The following is a 24,542-nucleotide window of genomic DNA, read 5'->3' as shown; positions in this document are numbered from 1 at the left end:
ATCTCCTAAGAGATATCGTTTTGAGAGTAGGTTTTGCACAATGCCTTGACAATGCTATGACATCATGAACTTGATGACATCACATTGCTATGATATCACTGCACTGCAACTCTAGAGATGTACAGTTTTCTTTGTAAGCTAATGTAATGAAGAGTGATTCTTTTTGATAAATAGAATCTCACCCTTGTGTCTTCTTCTTCACTTGTTAATAAAAGTAAAAATATCCTCGGCAAGCCTCGGATATATGTTAATTTATTAACTTGTGGTGACATATTTGATATCAAAAGACACTTGGGTGAGATTCTCTATGTACGAGTAAATAAACTGCCTTTCCAGGTTCAATGAGGACATTTTTCAGGTGTATGCCTCAATACAAACAAAAAAGAAATGCAAAAGGAATGAAATGTGAAATAGATGTCTAAATCATGACCTAGTTGTTCAGTTTTTTTGCAAAAGATGTGAATTTAGATGTTCATAAAATTACCATAGTTAAAATAAAAAAACATACCCCAAAAACATGTTTGATGGAAACCGAATAATGTCGCTACAAAGCATCCACATGCGACTCACAAATTCAGTGAATGTGCATGTACTGTACATGTAACACTAACACCAACCATATAAAAAGGTAGGGTTTTTCTTTTCATTTAGTTTGTATTTGGGTCACCTGGAAGCAAGTGAACCCAGAGTGGCTATTGTCAGGTCATGTGGCCTCAAGCCTAGGGATGGCTAAAAAGATGGATTATCAAAAATATTGTTGATGGGGAAAATTATTAATGATTATCGATATAAATACTTTGTTATCCATAATAACATACATAAACTATTGTGATGAAATAAAGTTTTAATTTAATCGGACAATACGCCAAGTTGGGCTACTTTTAAATCATGTTTAAGATGGTGTTGTGTTTGTAATCAAAGCCTAAATATGTCATCACTAAATATGTTGATTTCTTACAGATAGTTTTGGCATTTTTGCCTAAAGTTACTTCTCCGATATTCATCAATAACTAATCGATAATCAGTGAACAATTATCAATCTCTATGATTTATGCCAATAGCCAACCCTCTTCAAGCCACATTTCCAGACTATGGGACCAATATCAACAAGTTAGGTCTACTCATGACTAACCCAGATCCATAGACCATGTGTTACCACTGCTGCCCACCACTGCTATATTAATTATCGGGCACACCCTTTACATCAAAGAATGACCAAGGTGACGTCAACTGCATTGGCAGTACCTGGGCACACAGAGAATGTCGGACCAGTTGGTGTGGAACTACTCCTGTAAGGCAGGTCTTCATGCCAGATGTCCAGTTTGAGGTGTCATCTTGAAACCTCAGTGACTTCAATAGTGCCAGGTGCACAGAGTGTGGCCCAACAGTGATGGTTCAGTGACAAGTCAAGATTTTTGCTGCTGTGTCATGAATACTGCGACAAACTGCATCCAGGAAGTAGACAGGTTTGGTGGTTTAATGATGTGGGCTAAAATCTTCCACAATGTCTGTACCAACCTGATGCATTGTCAGGGAACCTAATGGTGCAATACTACATCAATCATGTGCCCTCATGTCATGACTGTATTTCAGCATGACAGCACCAGGCCTCACACAGCAAGTGTAACTGCTGTATACCTACTCAACAATAACATTCTCCCTTTGCCCTCTTGAACCCAAAAGAACATTTGTGGGACAAGTTGGATGGATATCTACAATAGCAACAACCACCGCTTCAGACCCTTCCACAGCTGGTGTTGGCATTGCAAGCTGAGTCGGCCACCATTCCCCATGCAGAAATTCAATCTTTTTTTGAGTCCGTAGGCAGAAGTTTTCAAGCAATTCTCAATCCATGGGATGGACTGCAGGTGAAATTGACCTTGTACCCTTGACCTGCCACTGTTTGGAAAGAGGCTTGGTTCAAACGAGTACCATGATGCAGATAAATTTGGACTTTCTCTCTCTTGTCATTCCAGAATTCAATCATATTTCCAATGTCACCAAAATACATTTTTTTGTTTCAATTTTTGAAGCGTATACTGAAAAACACTGCTGAAAGTTTATTTTAGTATGACTGCTACAAATACAAATGCAGTTCTTTTTGTTCTTTTGTAAATGACGTTTTCCCAGTGTATGGTAAGAACTGTCAATAGAAGCAACAAGATAGCACCTGAAAAAGAAAGTGTAATCCCAAATATAACGTATGTTACAAGATAGCACCTCGTAAACCTAGTGAAGTTCTTGCCCTGTTAATGGACTGTCAGTAGGAAACACACTATGACATGCAAATTGTGTTTATTATTTATGACTCTGGAATGCAAATGTCAAGTTTAGTTTGCTATTGTTAGAGTCTGTGAGATAGAACATGTTGTAAAGCTAGTGTCTGGTGTTGATCCTTACAATTGATTGTTGTGTTTTAATGTGATGTATTGTGCATAGAACTTATCATTCCATCTGATCTGTACATCAAGTGGACTAACATCAAATTTGTTGTTTACTTTGTAGCAAGTATTGCTTTGAGTGTTTTTGTCTGCACATTCAACTTGAAGCTAAGATGGTTAAACCACTATATACTAGGGCTGCAGCGAATATGATACGTATCATGAATATTGGGTAACGAATACAAATAATTATTCACGAATACAATATTGTAGTTAAGTGATAGTTACAATACGGAACGTCAATGTTGACAGTTTTGATTTGTCACAGCAATAACCAGTGATCTCATGACACTCAAATTTGGTATGTAATAGTTATAGTCGACAGTACCATGTGCAGCCTTGGCAAACTAACATGACTTGTGCTACTGCAGTGCTAGTATTTATTCAATCCTTGCATATCTCACTTTCCAAAAGTACACAAGGGTTCAAGTAAAACATGCTCCCTTAAAAAAATCGTAAATATTTGTTAATATTCGGTTCTGGTGACCACGAATAACGAATTGAATTCATGAAGGGCTCCTGTTCGATACACCGAATATACGAGTGAATCGTTACAGCCTTACTATATACCATAGTCATCACGGGTGATTGGCCCGTGTGCTTAGAAAATTTATAAAAAAGCCTGCTTATTGAAGCATACCAAGTTGAAATGAGAACAAATGTAGTTTATACAAGTATATTACCCCCAAATAATCATTATGCCTCCAATCGTTATTACCACTATTGTCTCTGCTATGTCTTTCCACTATTGTCTCTGCTATGTCTTTCCACTATTGTCTCTGCTATGTCTTACCACTATTGTTTCTGCTTTGTCTTTCCACTATTGTCTCTGCTTTGTCTTTCCACTATTGTCTCTGCTATGTCTTTCCACTATTGTCTCTTTCCACTATTGTCTCTGCTATGTCTTACCACTATTGTCTCTGCTATGTCTTTCCACTATTGTCTCTGCTATGTCTTTCCACTATTGTCTCTGCTATGTCTTTCCACTATTGTCTCTGCTATGTCTTACCACTATTGTCTCTGCTTTGTCTTTCCACTATTATTGTCTCCACTATTGTCTCTGCTATGTCTTTCCACTATTGTCTCTATTGTCTTTCCACTATTGTCTCTGCTATGTCTTTCCACTATTGTCTCTGCTATGTCTTTCCACTATTGTCTCCTTTGTCTTTATGTATACTGTCTCTGCTTTGTCTTTCCACTATTGTCTCTGCTTTGTCTTTCCACTATTTGTCTCTGCTATGTCTTTCCACTATTGTCTCTGCTTTGTCTTTCCACTATTTGTCTCTGCTATGTCTTTCCACTATTGTCTCTGCTATGTCTTTCCACTATTTGTCTCTGCTATGTCTTTCCACTATTTGTCTCTGCTATGTCTTTCCACTATTTGTCTTCCACTCATTGTCTCTGCTATGTCTTTCCACTATTTGTCTCTGCTATGTCTTTCCACTATTTGTCTCTGCTTATGTCTTTCCACTATTGTGTCTGCTGCTATGTCTTTCCCCACTATTGTCTCTGCTATGTCTTCCACCATTGTGTCTGCTATGTCTTTCCACTATTGTCTCTGCTATGTCTTTCCACTATTGTCTCTGCTATGTCTTTCCACTATTGTCTCTGCTATGTCTTTCCACTATTGTCTCTGCTATGTCTTTCCACTAATTGTCTCTGCTATGTCTTTCCACTATTGTCTCTGCTATGTCTTTCCACTATTGTCTCTGCTATGTCTTTCCACTATTGTCTCTGCTATGTCTTTCCACTATTGTCTCTGCTATGTCTTACCACTATTGTCTCTGCTATGTCTTTCCACTATTGTCTCTGCTATGTCTTTCCACTTCCACTAATGTCTCTGCTATGTCTTTCCACTATTGTCTCTGTATCTACCACTATTGTCTCTGCTATGTCTTTCCACTATTGTCTCTGCTATGTCTTTCCACTATTGTCTCTGCTATGTCTTTCCACTATTGTCTCTGCTATGTCTTTCCACTATTGTCTCTGCTATGTCTTTCCACTATTTGTCTCTGCTATGTCTTTCCACTATTGTCTCTGCTATGTCTTTCCACTATTGTCTCTGCTATGTCTTTCCACTATTGTCTCTGCTATGTCTTTCCACTATTGTCTCTGCTATGTCTCTTTCCACTATTGTCTGCTATGTCTTACCACTATTGTCTCTTTCTCTGCTATGTCTTTCCACTATTGTCTCTGCTATGTACCACTTTCTGCATTTGTCTCTCTGTCTATGTCCCACTATTGTCTCTGCTATGTCTTCCACTATTTGTCTCTGCTATGTCTTTCCACTGTTCTCTGCTATGCATGTGTCTTTCCACTATTTGTCTCTGCTATGTCTTTCCACTATTGTCTCTGCTATGTCTTTCCACTATTGTCTCTGCTATGTCTTTCCACTATTGTCTCTGCTATGTCTTTCCAAATGATCAGTCAGTCCTACTCTCAATCACCAAACAAAGAAGATGCTCAGTCAAAAGATCTTTGCTTTGCACAAGTTTCATATAGCCAAAAAATCTTTGCTTTGCACAAGTTTCATATAGAGAAACATAAATATGATTTTAATGAAAGATCATTGATTTAACTTTTAAAGAACGAATAAACTTTTTGGTTTTTGTACTCTTTTAACCATTACATATGAAAGACTTGTGGTTAGTCTTAAGCGGAACACCAAATTCATTCTTAAAAAACTTGTGGTTAATTAATACCGAGTGATTAAAAGTTGCCAAAAAGTCGTCGGCTTCACTCTGGCCTGCCAATGAAACAACAGACGGGTTATGTAACTCTGTTGACAGAGCACTGCAGCAAACCGGAAGTGACATTATGTGAGGAAGGATTTTCAGTTAGTTGTATATAAAGTGTGTAGCAAGCTCGTCATTTTGCTGATTTCTCGACGTCAACTAAGACATGCCGAATTGTTGCATTGCCATCAATTGCTCCTAGGGGTCGGGTGATGGTGTCACTATGCACAGATTTCCACCGTTTAATAAGCTATGTCATGCAAACTCCTATTGACCATCAATCAAATACATCTTTTACTGCCAGTGGAAAGTAGTTTTGATTTTGTAACCCGGTGAGAACAAACCTAAATAGGATTTATTCTCAGACTGACGGATGTTCGCGATAGGGCTCTGTCATTTTTAAAAATCGTCATGTCACAGGCTAAAGTCTCTCTGAGAATCAATGAGATTATAGTTTGTTTTCTTCACATTAGAAAATCAAAACTACTTTCTTCTCGTAGTTAAATATGTATTTGAATCGTGACCAAATGGATTTTGCATGACACAACTTGTAACATAATGATTTCTTCCACGGAAGCGAGGTGGGGGTCGAAGTGACAATATTGTGCGATAAATTTCTTGCACGTGGTTAACATCAACTCACCAGTGTGTAGATACTAGTCAATACATCGTTTTCACTATCACGAGTGTCTGACTCAAACAAATAAGGCCAAGCGATTGTTTTTTTATTGGTATCCAAGAAACAGTCACTGCTTCAGGACTGGCAATCCATGGAAAGGGAAAGATATGTCAGAGTCTGCTGTGTACCAAAATACCAATCGACCGAATTAACCATATTTTAATCACTTGACATAAATGGTTTAACAAACGAGTAAATTCGGGAACAAAAGCCAGACCTAGCCAACAGGTAACCGTTAGGACAACAAGCAGTTTTGACAGACTCGTCTATGAAAACAAGTTGCAACTCGGAAGCTAGGCAAAGAAGGTAACAAGATAAAATGATAGATCATAAAGCTTTCATTTTTCGCAACACTTGTCACGATTTCAGGTTAGACAAACCTGTAAACAAGATAATTTACCCCCGGAAATGTACATGAGTTCTACAGCGCCCCTGCATACCTCACATTATGTCACGGAGACGCGCCCCTCTGATTGGTTGAAATTTCGTTCGCAGGGGCGAATTGTGCACTATTAATTAAATGTCGAAATGAATGGTTTTAATGACAGAGTTCAATACCAATAAATGATTTATGTACCAATAAATGATTTATGTATTTGTACCCGTAGAGTATATGTTATCTTTAAGAATGCAGAAAATCTGCAACCCGGTAGTTTCTGTGCATAATTACAGTGTACTATTTTTTGTGTTGATGTTTGTCAAGCAGGTCATTCTGGTATTATACAGCTGAGGATGGCCAAACAATTGGACTGAAGTTCATTCATTTGTAGGACTTGTCACATTAGGCCAGCGTGACATGCAGGTTTTGTTGTCGTGATGATTTCCATGCAGGTGTGAACATCTGGCAGCATACTGGCCTCCCCTGGGTTACTGGCAGCAGTATTGGTAACACACACCTGAAGGACAGCTGGCCCGGGAATTAGCATGCTGGGAAAGTGTCGACCTAATTAGGTCAAAGATTTGCAAGATGTTGTTATGTCTCTTGCTCTAGATCTCTTTAAAGTTTCAGACTGAGAATTTTTTTTCATTTGTTGTTTCTTCCTCACAAATGTATGATTTTACAACAGCGAAATGTAAGAAAACATTAATAAATTGAAAAACATTCATCTGAGGGTATAATATTCTAATATTTTATATTGTAAGCTAATGTTTCAGTGTAGATGTTAATACCAGTATCAAGCAAGTGATGGGCACTTGCTTTCCCTGTTGTTCATCACACCAAGTCTAAATGCCACTCAAAGAAGTTTTGTGATGTCATTCAAAGACATATGTCCCTTCAGACACATGATAAAACTAGTCCCCAGGTTGACCAGGATGTGTATGATTTGGATTTTTGTGTATTCTTTTTGTCCAAAGTCATAAATTCTTCAGCAAGATGATATTGGATATAACCCAAAGACCTTTGTCCCTGGTTTCAAACGCAAAATAATTTAGGGTTTCTGTTTCAACTGTGCATGCATAGGATAGGAGTTTGTTAGCATTATGTGTAGCATAAGAGTTTGTTAATTGGAATCCATAAATCCATTAAGCTGTTAAACAAAATACAATGTTTTGTTTACTTATAAACTGTTTATTTCCCACAGATAGTATTAAGACTATCCAGCTAGCCAAGTGCCACCTGGGGATTGTTGGAAGGATGGGTTTCCAACTGTCCATGCATGCTGTAAGAGCCAACAGAAGTTGATTTAGCAGTGGTACAAGTTCACTGACTACATCTTTCACTGAGTATTTTGGCATAGACATGTTAGCTTCAACAAAAACATTTTGTGATAGTTTTCAGATTTAACAGCAAGAGAAGACTCACAAAAACATGCAAGGTTCCAAGTGGTTATTATTTTTAGCCAATCAAAATTATATGCAGCCATTATCTGCTGATGTGTAATTGCTAAGCCATGAGGATTCCCCATTTATGTATTAGATCCCTAATGCATTGCAAGTTGCAAAGTTTACAATGTTTACATAAAGGCTGACTGGGAGGCGTGAGGGGAGGTACTGTCCAAATCTGAAATAGTGGCGTACAGACCTGTACACTCCTGTACATGATACACTATTAATTTAAACTTAATCATATCTGCATATTTTTTAGCTGTGCTTATGCTGAAATGCCACTTGTCTGGAGCACAGTTCCAGCTTTATGATAGTGACTTTAAAATAATGAAGCCTAGACGACAGGGACCAGCAAATTGCATTCTGAGCAACATACACTTTAGTGTAGTATGACCAAGTCGCCAAGCCTGACCACCTGTTCCAAGCCTTGTACGACCAGCAGAGATTGCAGGGGAATCTATAGGAGTCCCCATTTTGGTCACATGTGGCACCCAATAAATTTGTGGTAACTTGTGGTCATAGAACTTGTCTCCACAAATACTGAAAGGTGTACAGCATTGATACTAAATCCTCAGTGATGTGCTTAGAAACTATGTGAAGGTTAAGGCCCAAAGAATATATACTGTGAGACTACTTCCAGCCTCAGGATACTGCAAATCCTGCTCTCAATATTATATTAAAGATACATAGTACATATATGAATTTATGAATATTTATTGGAAAAAACCACCACATATGCCATCAGTTTCAAATGGTACTGATACCACATGAATATATGCATTCCCAACAATGAAAAATTTGCTGACTAGCTCTAGCACATTTATGTTCATGTCTGTGTTTTTTGTAGGTATTTCCTTTTTTCTGATTTACAGGGGGGTGGTTGAATTTAGATTGAGGCTCACAAGAGAGCTCTGAAATACAGCTGACAGTGCAGTTTTTCATTACAAGTGAAGCCAGTGTCTCGGAATCCACCTTCTCTTCATGTCCCTTTTATGTAAACAATTTGTCTTCTTCTTTTAAGTCTTTAAATTTGTTCTGTAATGGTCAAGTCTTTGTTATACATGTGTCAAGTCTTTGCTGTTTGTGATTCAAGTGTTTATTTTACATTGAACTGGATTGAAAAAATTATGTATACTAATGGGGCTAGGAGAACCTGCCAACATGAATCCTCCAAATTATTTGTAAGAAACAGAGGACTGAAATATTAGCATTTGGGTTTAGGTATTTTCCCCAATTTACTCCTTTAGAGAAGAATTAGTGGTGAAAAAAGAACCTTACCTGTAACAAGTTAATTTGAAGACTTTCGTATGAATACATTCAAGTGAACAAGAGTGATGGAAGAGGGAACAAGTGACACCATCACATCATAAAAGAACAAGCACATTAAAAAGTAGTGCTAACATTTTATGGTTTAAATTCTGCAATGCATAGGTTTCACCATTTCTTGGTGGCATTTTAAGTAAAAGTTTTCGCCGGATCCACCAAATAAAATTATGTCACCTGTCAAAAATGACTTAATTGCGGTGGCCATCTTTTTTCTACAGCTAAGGGAGATGAAAGTACCCGGTAGTTCGAAAATATAGACCAATCAGCAATTAGCTCAAGACTTACCAAAACAATATCTCCTCAGGAAACCGGTATTGGATGATAATTACTCTGCACCCCCTGTCCTGTATAACATTTTGATTCAGCATCATTATTATGCTGTTAAGAAAGAAGGGACAGATTGACAAATCATAATAATTTGTCTTTACATTTGCTCACTTGCTTTGAAGAGGTGTATCGCTTAGCTGCATGCTGGACTTTCACATTCACTCTTTCATGATAATTGGCTGGGCTAGACCCAGCTGACAATCATGATATAACTATGGTTTGTTAATCACCCTTTGACGCAATAGTAATCCGAACATCAAATATTCATGTTTGCCCAAACAGCTTGTTTAAAGAAGATCTACTGAGTATAAGCTTCGTAACATACATTAAATGGTCAAACAATGTATACCTAATTACACAATACAAATACATTGGGCATTGTTATCTAGACACCAACAAACAACTGCTCTCATCCCACAACCTGTGCGTATGCATATCATAATCCTAGAGAACGGCAGAGCTTGGGCTGTGACGTCATAGTGAAGTGACATCATTTTAAAGTGCATTCATCTACATGACAATGAAGTGATTTTTCCGTTATTCTTGGTATGTAGTGAGAGGAGATATTGTGGGAGGGTGTCCCAGTTCATCAGAAAAGGGCCAAAGAGTCATTTCTTCAGACTTCCAAGTATAAGTAACGATTTAGCAGGAGGATATTTTGGATACAGCAATGTCTTATGTTCCTTGCATTTTGAGAGATCCACAAGAACTACAAAATCTTAGTTGCAAAAGTGCGAGAGCAAAAATGAAGTAAAATGCTGTGCCCACAAAGTTTGAAAAAAAGAAATTTGACAAACATGATTTACTGACAGGAAAGCCTCTCTCTGATTATATTCACCACACGAGCACTTTACAACAGTAATCAGGAAATCTTTGGTAGTCTTGAGAATCTTCAGTATACGCAGTATCTATTTGCTGAAAAATAATTTAAAATCAATTCAGTTCTCATTTTAATATTCAAAGTTAATACTCATAACTATGTACATTACACACACCTTTTTAAAAAACACCTTATTAGCTACTAAGAACAAAACAGCACAATATGAGGCGTGGTGGGGGAACTGGCTAGAGAGCCAGGCTAGTGATCCAGCGAGCATGAGGTGGCGGGATCGAGCCCACCTGTTACCGGGTGTAAAACCTTGGAGTCAACTTTGTACGCAGACTCTTTCAGTGTTGTCACAACCCCTAGTGTACGGTACACAACCCTGTGCACTTAAAAGAACAAACAAATCCGTTGGTATATGACCAGATGGTGGCCACATGAATACGTGCAAACACCTGGTTGCGGGTACAGCAGTAAACTTGGACAAAGTACTGTGACTATGTGTCCCAGTACATCCAGCTGTGAATGGGTACCTCGTAAGGATGGGAAACCACACTAACTTGGTGTGTCTAGTGGCTGCAAGAGTTGTATGGTCCCCAGGGAGTTGAGATTGATAATACGACGTGCCGTTGAGATTGACATCCAGTGATCGAGGGAAAAGGACAAAGCGCCTTTGAGCAGTTGAGCTGGATATCGGTGCTATACAAATGTTAGTATGTATGTGTATGTATGTCACACAGATGCAGACAAGGCAACTATCCTCAATGACGTCAGGTCACATGATGCTCATTAATTCTCAGTAGTTTCCGGAACACAATTAGTTTTGTAACACTTTTTTGCAACAAATGTTGACTTAATTAACATTTCTGGATGGTGATAAGTATGGTAGTACATGAGAGCGATTGTCCAAAACTTAATGGCAATTTTTGTCTTGTAAGTCACTATCAAAAGTCTTTTCTAAATATTTAAGTGTTGGGGTTTTTTTACATAATGTAGGGTGTAAACTTTCGTTTGTAGTCAGTTTATATAGTGGTAAAAGCAGTAATGTTAGAATAATATTCACATAACAGCAGAAAACAGTGGTGAGAGCAATGATCTATACACAACCCTTGGTCTTGATGTAACATGAGATGATGGAGGCATCAAATATTCTTAAATATTCTAAATACCCTCAGGACAATTTTGTACTAAGCTAGATTAGTCTATGACAGTTCTGGAAGATTCCAGATTACACTTGACTCCCGAAGCATCTGAATGTAGTAAAAATCCACATCACTGCTTACATGCACATCAATACTATTCTGACTTGTAATTCTTGTTAAAACACAGTGTTGTCAACTTCTGAAGAAACAGAAATATGTTGTAATACAATTTCAGTATTGTTTAACAATAAATTTCACTGCAATTAACAACATGATTATTGTCCATGTTTGTCTTTGTAAATTAGTAATTATTTTTCACATCAACCAGAGTAACTTGTCCACCCTTCTATACCCTGAGGATATTGATTCTATCCACTCAACCTTTCTTACTATTTCCAACACCTCTAATTACCCACAAATAGCAGATACAGATTACTAAAGGAACAAAATAATGGATTGGTTTTGCACATATCTCTCCCAACTCGGCCCTAAATCTTGCTGCTGTCCAGAGCAACTTATTCCAAATAGTGGTTGCATTCAATGTGAGGATTCTCTAATTGGTTTGATTTATTCTGTGGGCATTATTGATTTTTTAAAGTTAGAATTTCTCGTGCAGCATACCACCTTGCTGTAAGTTCCAATTAAGGTAGCAAGTATGGACAGGGAATTATCATGGTTATCATTAAAAAACATTGATCAAGTAGGTTCAGTTTCATTATGTATGAAAATAGTGGTGATTAAAGAACAGGTTTCCCCAGGGGTTTAGTTGCGATGGCAAACCTGATGTTTGTGGAAAGGGAGTCTTGATAGATGTGGCTAGGGAGCTGCTAAACAACAGGTGCATTATTGAGATAAACACCTCGTGAACCTGAACACTTGGTAATGAAGAGGCCTGGGTTAGAGATGTGTTGAGAAGCATCAGTAGGAATTACTACTGTTTTATATTGGCAAATAGTGTAGCGAATGATTCAGTCTGTGTCAAAATGTGTTCGCCATATGGTCAAACTGACCATTTGGGTTCTTTTTCTGTAGTTTTGTGTCTTTGTAAATGGACACAAAGCTGTTCTTACAAGTGAAAATTTATTAATACAAGTACTAAGCTTTGAATTTGGATTCATGGCTTAACTCATAGACTGATCATTGAGATAGTGTTATTTGAGACAGTTAACAGTTTAGTTAATTCTTGCATTCATATATTTTCATTAAGTATTTATGTATTTTTAAGTCATTGCAATGATTGAAATCAAATGTTCCACCATTGAACCTTATTTTCACTATCATCAATATTTGAACTATGTCTAATTCAGCAAGGTGGTGAGATTTTGACCTACAAACTGAGTTCTTACAGAAGTGTATATTGCTTAATTATTTCGATGAAATATGCAGGTATTTACCTACAAAACTAGGGATCCACATGATCCCCAATTACTGATTTCAAGGGTCCTAACACAAAAGACAGCGTCCGTGGTGTAGTGGTTAGAGCGTCTGCCCGGAGAGTTGAAGGTCGCGGGTTCGATCCCGACCACGTCAAACCAACAGTCGTTAAAATATGGTACTTGTTGGTCCCTGCCTGGCGTTCGGCATTAATGGGTACAACAAGGACTGGTCGTCTCGGAGTCAGTATAATGTATCTGAGTGGGGTATTCATGCTTCACTGCGGCATGGTATCTCAGTGGGCTAGCACTATAAAACCAGCTTCAGTCTGGGCTAGTACAAGCAGCCGCACATACATATACACACGCATGCACATTGTCATATGAGCGAAATATTCTCAAGCACGACGATGTAAAACCCAATTTCACCTCACCTTACCTAACACAAAATCTTCGGGTCCTGTTAAGTAATTAAATGGTGTAGTGTACTGAACTGTATGATTTAGTAATTATTTGAATTACAGGAACTGTATATTTCTTGTCTAGAGTATGGTACAAAGAATATTATTGTGGACACCCTGGGAAGCAAGATATATTTTTTCCGTGTCTGTTCTGTATGTTTTTGCATACTGGACACACATTTCTGTGTTGTGTAAACCCAGAATATGTTATGTGTAGGTTTTGATTGGTCAAAACATTATCTCTAATTGTTTTGATAATCCTGTAAATCAGAACCCGCTAATATGCCAGTAAAACCATTGAAAGCATTTGCTTCCTGTTTCAAGCATCAGTGTCCACCAGTACCAGTCTATAGAAGAACATGAATGACTGACAATCATTAGGATGTAGTGCTTACAGGAAATGATTCCTTTATTTCTGTCATTGCCCATTACACTTATCTAGTTCCTTCATTATGGCAATGGAGGGCAGCACCCACAGCCATGTTGACTTACACTGACATGGCCTGGCTGGCTGGCTGGCTGGCACCAGGGGTAAGCAGTAGTGCCAGGCTGGGACCAGAATACACCATGAATGGTGTCAGAGGATCAATACTCCCATGAATTGCCCAGCTAGTTAGATAAAAGCCGTCCTCAGATCCATTAATCACATTCTATACTGACACACCTCTAAATGCATCTGTTTACAATCTCCCTTTCAGGCTATTTCCAAGTTCATCTGGTTAATAACTTCATGTTTGAACTTTTATTCTTGGCTATCTAACTATGGACTCTTGTAGCAATGGCCCCTTCTGGTCCCAAGCCCCTTCTCACATGTGCCAGTCTTTTACCATGTTATGGAATTCAGCCTGAAGAGAAGTTGCGTTAACGTTCCCATGGCAACACCCTCCTTCCAATGAAGGAAATTGATCAGCATTTGCTTCTCTGAGCGTGCTCAGTACCACTCGGCTCTCTGGCAGCGCACTTCTCCCTATTTCTCCACCATCCAATAATGCTGGTAGTAGTACTGCAGTGAAGTTGGGAGTCTAGTCGGCCAATGAACAGTGGTGTCACCAGCTTCAGGAGTCCCCATATTCTACCCTCACTGACGTGTATTTCCCTTGCTCTACAGAATGGTAAACATTTTCTTATCATTTTCTGACTACTTGTTTCTGTGATTTTCAGCCATAGTATCTTGATTTTCCCCATGATGCCGTTATTGATTAGCTCAAGCGATTTGGAGTCTCCAACCATCCTAGTGTTTTCTCCTCATCAATGGGGCCTCAGTTGCCAATCTTGATAAGTAGCTCTGGGACGGATTTTGAATCTCATCTTCAATACAAGATTATTGTGTGAACTGCATGCGTATGTACTCTAGGAAATAAGATTATCCACCTTTCCCTCTCGGGAATGCTATGGACTTTGGATTTAAACCATTATGCTTGAATATTTGAGAAAGTGAACATGTAATAAATTATGAATCTTGGTCTCTGAACCATCTAAAGGTTTCAACGACTTGTATGTTTCACTTCTGGTATGTCGATTGGTTGCAGTGCTTAGATCTGTGAGGATTTGTTAATGTTACAAATAGAGGAATTGATTATTTATTTTTTTATCTTGTAGTTTGTGCGTGTGAATTAAATCACATGGGCAGTGGTTGTTGTCTGGAATCTTGTATGGCATATTGAAGTCAGGAAATCATTACATTTTCATTCTTTTCAGGCCATAACCATAGAGATATTGACAGATATGCATGTAATGAGTTTACTGGTTGACAGGTGGGGTATTTGTGTGATCGACTGATCTGATTGTAGTTTGCTTTCTACTGTTACAATGTAGAATTGTGGAGGCAGGCATGTATGTCACTGTTCATAATTCAGCACGAGGGAGTCCTTGACCTAACCATGATGTGAAAGCTTAGTGGGTCCCTAGATTCAAATACTGTAAGAGAAGACTTCAAGGACCCAATCGTCTTAATTTTTAACATTGTAAGTAGATGCGAGTGTTATTGCAGAAATCGCACATGGAACAGAAAACGGCCATTATAAAGACATGTATAGGTGTCTGAGAACCTTAATGGCTAATCTAATGATCTAGTGAAGCAAGAAGTAGGCCAGTAATCTCGAGAAGAAGACCCGGGCCTCTCAGATTGAAATGAATAGTTATTCAAATTTAGAAATATCCTTAGTGGTGCACTGGAGTTCACTGAAGTGGTGTTACTGTTACTCTCACAGTAGAAGCTTCAACTATACTATGTGGTTAGAAAGGATGATGTACTATTCACTGCACAATTGTGTATTCATTACTGGAAGTGATCACTGTATTATTGTGGTATATTTCTACAACAAAGTAGCAGTGGCAGTGTCCAGATAGTAAATCTCTATGGCAAGGAACAGATACTACCTAAATGCGAAAATGGAAATGGATGATTGGTTATCAGAAAGATCTATAATATATCCGGCTGGTCGCCACTCGCTCTCAGTATAGAGTCCAGGAATCAATGGAGGCCTCATGCCTGGTCCATGGGTAATCATGGCTGCTTGCTGGAGCGAAACCATTAATCACATAATACACACCAGCAGTTCAGCTGATATTGATTTGTGTTTGATTGAGCCCAGGACTGTTTCTATCACTCAATGCTATATGATGTCCACTGATATTTCAGTTGACCAGGCCCTGTACTGAGAATTGCCTTTGACTTTCTGGTTGTGTTGTTAAATGTCTGAGCATCACATCCAGTTGAGCAGGAGAGTGGTAAATCCGGAGAGACCTTTTGCCTTTGTTTGTTTGTATTTACTATTGTATTTCTGATCTTACTCTGGCTTTGACTGACAGGTTAGTGTATAGGTTAAGTCTTTGTGTTGCAGAAGCTGAATGACTGCTCCTACACTATTAAATCAATAGGATGATGTCATGCTGTTGTTGTTGATTCTGAGACAGTAATTCACTGGCTGTTTTGATTGTGCATTTTAAACAAGTAAAGTTGTGCAACTATACGTTAGTATGCAAAGTTGAGAAATTATGTAAATACCATCACATGATTTAAGTCGAGAAATCACTTTGTTGATTCTGCTTTTGTCATGATCCTGCTCACTGTTCTACATTTCACCTGATGTAAGATTGCCTCTGTGGTGTAGTGGTTAGAATGTCTGCCCAGAGAGCGGAACGTCGTGGGTTCAATCCCCGGCAACGTCATACCAAAAGACATTAAAATATGGTACTTGTTGGTCCCTGCCTGGCGTTCGGCATTAATGGGTTTAACAAGAACTGGTTGGCTCAGAGTCAGTATAATGTCTGAGTCTGAGTGGGGTATTCATGCTTCACTGCGGCATGGTATCTCAGTGAGCCAGCACTATAAAACCAGGTTAAGTCTGGGCTAGTACAAGCAGCGACACATACACATGCGTGCACGTTATTATATGAGCGAAATATTCTGAGAGCGAAGTTAAACCCTGTTTCACCTCACCGTACCTGATGTAAACATGGAATGGTAGATTAAAATGTCTATTAGACCCAACCTTTGAGGTAGTGGTCAAGTCAAGTCAAAAGTCAAAAGGTTTATTGTACAGAAGGCCTCCGGCCCATATACAAGAGAGTATGTACATATCATACTGTTACACACAGGAAGTAACACGTTCTTTTCTTTTAACTAGTGCATGTTTAATATATAGTGAAAAGTTTAATATATAAGATTCAATTACACAATGCCATTTAGAAAGTGGTCAAATGTAACATATGTTATATTTGGGATTACACTTTTTTAGTGAAGTAAAATTTTTAGTACTTTTTGAGTTGAGTCCCATGCGGGATTCGAACCCACACCCTCAGAGTCAGGCACCTATTCGCCAGCACACTATATAACATATGTTATATGGGATTCGTTCTTAGTCGTTAAAATATAGACGTAAGCTTTCGATGGCGGCATCCCTATCAAATAATCTTTAATATATTTCTTTCGAAGGTCACTATAAAATGGACAGACGAACACAAAGTGAATTTATTTTCTATTTCTATATCGCATAATTGACAGATTTGTTTCGATTTTGCAATTTAAAGTTTTCTTCCTTCATTTACAAAAAGGTCTAACAAACCTAGCCGATATTTGATAAAATGTTTCCTTAAGTTTTCTTTTGTGAGTATTGGTTGGTAAATTTCTGGATGAAGTAAGGTCTTGAAAGTTCTGTAGTATGCATATCGTGAACTATCTTCTAAAGTGGAATGCCATTCCTGGTAAAACATATTAACAGATCGAGTTCTAAATTCTTTAAGAAACTTGTCTACACTTCCAACTGACTGACATAACCATATAAAACCATAACCACCATAGTGGTTATAGTTGAAGGCTATAGTTGAAGGCTGGAACACCATGAATGTTGGGTATATATGCTGGATGTCAGTGTGATTGTTCTCCATGCACGTAACCATGGCAAGAAGTGGGGTTGTCATCTTTGTTCTGGTGTTATTTTATTGTCATATTCTTCTTATGAAGAATTAATACAGAATTTATGATGTATTTGTCTTTGGTCTGTTTGTGCCAATGAATCAAGGAGAATGGGAACACTATGATCAGTTATCTTTATTGTTTGGAGAACAAGGGTATTTTCATTTGATTATATTCATTTGAATCTTGTGGAATCTGAGTAATAGGTTCTACTTTCATATATTTGTGAAAAAAGCTGTACATGTTGAAGTTCATCTTCATAGAAATGAAATAGCAGAGTCAGTCCTCATCTTGTTCTTCCAATCCAGGGTAGACATGAAACAATTGTTTGGCTAATTGAGGCTTTACTTGATCCGCAAGTGATGTTCGGAGCTAGCTGCCTGTAAGCGATGGAGGCTGGGCACAATCAATACCTGCTGTCTCAGACATCCTTAGTCAGGTACCATTCTCGGTTATCCATTGCTGCGTCCATGGTGGATATTAATATGGCTTGGACCAACTTAGTATTAGTCATGAAGTTCCAATCGGGACAGACATCACTGCAGGAGACATAATTGTTGAATCCTTCAGCAGACTTCTGCCGGTATTATGCTAACTGTGATTCCCATGAGATGTAAAATGTATCATTATAGGGACTTTGCTGGAGATATATCTGGGACATAGGAGCAGGTGATATAATGTTCTCATCACAGTTTGGTTGATCATTAAGTACAATTAAAATATATGTCATGAATATGTAAAAACATAGTCTTCTCAAGTTAAGATATGTAAACAACCTATGCTTAAAAGATGCAACAAACGGGATTAGATGGTCAGGCTTGCTGACTTGTCATTGTATCCCAATAAAGTAGATTGATGCTCATGCTGTTGATCAGTGGATTGTTTGGTCCAGACTCTATTATTTACTGTAGCCATACAGCTGGAATATAGCTGAGTGTGGTGTTAAACAACAAACATAAGATATGTATGCAGAAATTCTGCTACATGCAAGATGGGTAAAATTTTGATTACATATACTGAATTTTCAAATAGTTAGTCTGTATGAACATTCATGGCTAAAGTATAGTATAAAAGCTTAGTATAAAGCATAAGGTATAAATTATTAGCGTATGCTAAACTGAATTTTTTTCTTCAAATGAGCAGATATGAGGTAGGCCAAATTATATTACAGCATTTGAGACCTGCTTCCCAAAAATCTTCAGACACACCTAGAGTCCAGGGCCCCGTTTCACAAAGCTCTACGATAGCTTTGTGAAACAGGGCCCAGGTTGCTACTGAGATGTATCTTTGTAAAAGGATTATTCATTAAGAATTATGTATTGATGTACATAATTACACTTTGAGTGAAGAGACACAGAAGGTGCTGTTTGAACAACTTGAAGCAAATCTGTTTGGACAGCCAGTTGGGCCAAGTTTGTCATGAAGTAACAAACATGGAGCCATGTATTTGTTGTAGTTGGAGGTATTGCCATAAAGTTGAAATACAGGTGAACAATTGGCTCAGAAATGAAGTTGGAATCTCAGCTACACTAAGCATCGTCTTGCATGCAGTGGTCAGCAGACACTTGCCAGAATAAAGCTTGCATATACAGTGCTATGTTTAGTATCATGTGATGATCTGTACCAATCATTCATTTTGTTTCACAAGTTAATCGTGACAAGCCTCCCATTGGTTTCCTCTAATATTTCTGTTGGTACCTGAGTAAATGATAGTCGGCACACGCACCATGCTACTGAGTCAAGATGATGATTGAAACTGGGAAAATAGCTCCGAGTTATGTAAATGGAAGGGCACCATTATTTGATTTGTGAAATTATTGTCCTTGTGCTATTGCAGTATCTTCCTCCAGATATGTATATAAAGTATATCAACATGGGATGATGGTACATTAATACTTCGGTTTGTATTGTATTAGCTGTTCTTGTGTTGAATAACATCCCTTTGTGATATGTTTTCATGTATGAATCTTTAGGTGTTGAAGCTTTTGTGGCACCTGGTGACTTGTTTCATACTTAGTTACGTAACTAGAGATGTGTTTTTAATGTCCTGAGGAATCATATTGTTAAGACAATTTATTCTCATAATTGGTATTGTCATGATTGTTTTCACAGATATTTTCTATATTTGCGGTGAAGGCTCTTGGAGACCCAGAAAACTGCAAGGTCATAATGTTTCTGCGATGAACACCATGATACTAGAAGATAAAATGTTGTTTTAATATTCTGGTGAAAACTGAAATGTTTTGCAAATGTTCATGATAGGTCTTTAAAAATACATCAGTTCTGCACTGTCAGGTATTGGCCATACTCCAGTTTCAATTCACTGCTTTGAAAGTTGATCAGATAATGGTGCCAGGAAATATTCATCCAAGATGCTATCTCCCTCTCTACTGGTTTTGTAAGAGGGAACTGGTGTAAATGGCCTTCTGCTGAGCAGACTTTGAATAATGAATATATGTTGATGATTACTGCTGTAGAGCTAAGGCAATCTGTCACTTCAAGTTCATGTCTATTTTCGTGTTGTCTGAATGATTAAATTGTACAGACTCTGGAGGTGGACTCATGTTGGTCCAGGGATATTTTCCTGAAGATGACATAAGACACTTAGTCTGTCTGCTAGAGTGAAACAGGCCTTTTTATTTGTACACACTATATTGCATAATACCATTTATTTTAAGGCCATTGCTGAGCTGTTGGAGCTTAGGCTGACTGACTGACTGAGTTTGGTTTTACGCCGCTTTTAGCAATATTCCAGCAACATCATGGCGGGGGACACCAGAAATGGGCTTCACACATTGTACCCATGTGGGGATTCGAACCTAGGTCTTCGGTGTGACGAGCCAACGCTTTAACCACTAGGCTACCCCACTGCCCCTGTTGGAGCTTAGGACATTTATTGGTCATTATTTTAGAAGATTGTCATACATAATATTCCACTTAGTATATCTTGCTTTAGTGTTTTGCATATTCTCATCAAAGTCAAGTTAAAAGTAAAATGATTACCTTTATATAGACTGGTTTCATAAATAATTTTAAAACATCTCTTCAATTCAATTCAAATTTGAACTACAATTGACATATTTGTTTGGAAGTAATATCTTTGTAAATTATATATTTAGATGAAAATATAACTTTTGAAAGAAAATTTACGCTGTAAGTCTGGAGAACATATTGTTGGTGGTATAAACCCTTTTTGAGAGAAACTTCCAATACTGCCCAAAACCTTGTCAAAAGCTTACACACCTCAGATAAGACAATACTACCTGACACTCCTCAGATTAGACAGTACTAGCTGACACACCTCAGATTAGGCAGTACTAGCTGACACACCTCAGATTAGGCAGTACTAGCTGACACACCTCAGATTAGGCAGTACTAGCTGACATTCCTCAGATTAGGCAGTACTAGCTGACACACCTCAGATTAGACAGTACTAGCTGACACACCTCAGATTAGACAGTACTAGCTGACACACCTCAGATTAGACAGTACTAGCTGACACACCTCAGATTAGACAGTACTAGCTGACACACCTCAGATTAGACAGTACTAGCTGACACTCCTCAGATTAGACAGTACTAGCTGACACACCTCAGATTAGACAGTACTAGCTGACATACCTCAGATTAGACAGTACTAGCTGACACACCTCAGATTAGACAGTACTAGCTGACACACCTCATATTAGGCAGTACTAGCTGACACACCTCAGATTAGACAGTACTAGCTGACACTCCTCAGATTAGACAGTACTAGCTGACACACCTCAGATTAGGCAGTACTAGCTGACATACCTCAGATTAGACAGTACTAGCTGACACACCTCATATTAGGCAGTACTAGCTGACATACCTCAGATTAGGCAGTACTAGCTGACACACCTCAGATTAGACAGTACTAGCTGACACACCTCATATTGACACACCTCATATTAGGCAGTACTAGCTGACACACCTCAGATTAGACAGTACTAGCTGACACACCACAGATTAGACAGTACTAGCTGACACACCTCAGATTAGGCAGTACTAGCTGACACACCTCATATTAGGCAGTACTAGCTGACACACCTCAGATTAAGGCAGTACTAGCTGACACTCCTCAGATTAGACAGTACTAGCTGACACACCTCAGATTAGACAGTACTAGCTGACACACCTCATATTAGGCAGTACTAGCTGACACACCTCAGATTAGGCAGTACTAGCTGACACTCCTCAGATTAGGCAGTACTAGCTGCTGACACCTCTCAGATTAAACAGTACTAGCTGACACACCTCAGATTAGACAGTACTAGCTGACACACCTCAGATTAGACAGTACTAGCTGACACACCTCAGATTAGGCAGTACTAGCTGACACACCTCATATTAGGCAGTACTAGCTGACACACCTCAGATTAGACAGTACTAGCTGACACTCCTCAGATTAGGCAGTACTAGCTGACACACCTCAGATTAGACAGTACTAGCTGACACACCTCAGATTAGGCAGTACTAGCTGACACACCTCAGATTAGACAGTACTAGCTGACACTCCTCAGATTAGACAGTACTAGCTGACACACCTCAGATTAGACAGTACTAGCTGACACACACCTCAGATTAGACAGTACTAGCTGACACACCTCATATTAGGCAGTACTAGCTGACACCCTCTGATTAGGCAGTACTAGCTGACACACCTCAGATTAGACAGTACTAGCTGACACACCTCAGATTAGACAGTACTAGCTGACACACCTCAGATTAGACAGTACTAGCTGACACACCTCAGATTAGGCAGTACTAGCTGACACACCTCAGATTAGACAGTACTAGCTGACACACCTCAGATTAGACAGTACTAGCTGACACACCTCAGATTAGACAGTACTAGCTGACACACCTCAGATTAGGCAGTACTAGCTGACACACCTCAGATTAGACAGTACTAGCTGACACCTCAGATTAAACAGTATTAGCTGACAGTATTAGACAGTACTAGCTGACAGCTAGCTGACCCTCAGATTAGGCAGTACTAGCTGACACACCTCAGATTAGACAGTACTAGCTGACACACCTCAGATTAGACAGTACTAGCTGACACTCCTCAGATTAGACAGTACTAGCTGACACACCTCAGATTAGGCAGTACTAGCTGACACACCTCAGATTAGACAGTACTAGCTGACACACCTCAGATTAGACAGTACTAGCTGACACACCTCAGATTAGACAGTACTAGCTGACACACCTCTCAGATTAGACAGTACTAGCTGACACTCCTCAGATTAGACAGTACTAGCTGACACACCTCAGATTAGACAGTACTAGCTGACACACCTCAGATTAGACAGTACTAGCTGACACACCTCAGATTAGACAGTACTAGCTGACACTCCTCAGATTAGACAGTACTAGCTGACACACCTCAGATTAGACAGTACTAGCTGACACTATGCAGATTAAGGCAGTACTAGCTACTCAGATTAGGCAGTACTAGCTGACACACCTCAGATTAGACAGTACTAGCTGACACACCTCAGATTAGACAGTACTAGCTGACACACCTCAGATTAGGCAGTACTAGCTGACATTAGACAGTACTAGCTGACACACCTCAGATTAGACAGTACTAGCTGACACACCACTCCTCAGATTAGACAGTACTAGCTGACACACCAGATTAGACAGTACTATTAGGCAGCACGGTACTAGCTGACACTCCTCATATTAGACAGTACTAGCTGACACACCTCAGATTAGACAGTACAGCTACTCAGATTAGGCAGTACTAGCTGACACCCTCATATTAGACAGTGACCTCACTATTAGCTGACACTAGCTGACACTCCTCATATTAGACAGTACTAGCTGACACTCCTCATATTAGACAGTACTAGCTGACACACCTCATATTAGACAGTACTAGCTGACACACCTCAGATTAGACAGTACTAGCTGACACACCTCATATTAGGCAGTACTAGCTGACACACCTCATATTAGGCAGTACTAGCTGACACACCTCAGATTAGACAGTACTAGCTGACACACCTCAGATTAGACAGTACTAGCTGACACACCTCAGATTAGGCAGTACTAGCTGACACACCTCAGATTAGGCAGTACTAGCTGACACACCTCATATTAGACAGTACTAGCTGACACACCTCAGATTAGACAGTACTAGCTGACACACCTCAGATTAGACAGTACTAGCTGACACACCTCAGATTAGACAGTACTAGCTGACACACCTCATATTAGACAGTACTAGCTGACACACCTCAGATTAGACAGTACTAGCTGACACACCTCAGATTAGACAGTACTAGCTGACATTCCTCAAATTAGACAGTACTAGCTGACACTCCTCATATTAGGCAGTACTAGCTGATACACCTCAGATTAGACTACTAGCTGACACACCTCAGATCAGCTTGACCTGCCTTATGTTCTGGCAGATGGTCCTCCAGTTAGGCAGTCCTGGCTAATGGGGGCGGTGGGGTAGCCTAATGGTTAAAGCGTTGGCTCGTCACGCCGAAGACCTGGGTTCGAATCCCCACATGGGTACAATGTGTGAAGCCCATTTCTGGTGTCCCCCGCCGTGATGTTGCTGGAATATTGCTAAAAGCGGCGTAAAACCAAACTCAGTCAGTCAGTCAGTCAGTCAGTCCTGGCTAATGGGCTGGTCTTGTTTCAGGGAGAAGGACCTGTGAGAATTATGAAGATCACTATGATACTGAAAAAGCAGTATAATGACAAACATATTGTAAAAGTATAAGCTGTTCAAACTTCTTTAGCTAATTTTGCGATAAAAATGGATTAGCATTTTGATGAGGTCACAGAATTAATAATCAGTTGTTTTTATTCATAAAGTTTATGAAACCTGTGACTTTAGAAAGATGTATATGATTATGACATTGATAGTTGCTTTTACCAAAGACTTTAATTGTTAATAGATTGCTGTTTAATCATTCTACCAATGTTGTTTCCTCCAGTCATAT

General features: G+C 39.0%; 1 protein-coding gene across 5 annotated transcripts in view; it reads left to right on the top strand.

Annotated features, from left to right (window-relative positions):
* LOC124270307 (ras-related protein Rab-3) overlaps nucleotides 1-24,542 on the top strand; it is a 72,063-nt gene that overhangs the window by 2,463 nt on the left and 45,058 nt on the right. Inside the window, exon 1 of one of the 5 annotated variants that reach the window (XM_046705375.1) lies at nucleotides 14,118-14,246. The exons of the other annotated variants lie outside the window; for them this stretch is intronic. Coding sequence (XP_046561331.1) covers nucleotides 14,244-14,246 — 3 coding nt within the window. The 5' untranslated portion in view covers nucleotides 14,118-14,243. Of the gene's footprint in view, nucleotides 1-14,117; nucleotides 14,247-24,542 lie in introns of those variants that run through there. 5 annotated transcript variants of the gene reach the window in all.

This window comes from Haliotis rubra, unplaced genomic scaffold (assembly GCF_003918875.1).
Source record: "Haliotis rubra isolate DU_JTF1 unplaced genomic scaffold, ASM391887v1 Scf102, whole genome shotgun sequence".
In the NCBI taxonomy this organism is placed as follows: Eukaryota; Metazoa; Mollusca; class Gastropoda; order Lepetellida; family Haliotidae; genus Haliotis; species Haliotis rubra.
This window is presented reverse-complemented; position numbering and strand designations above follow the sequence as displayed.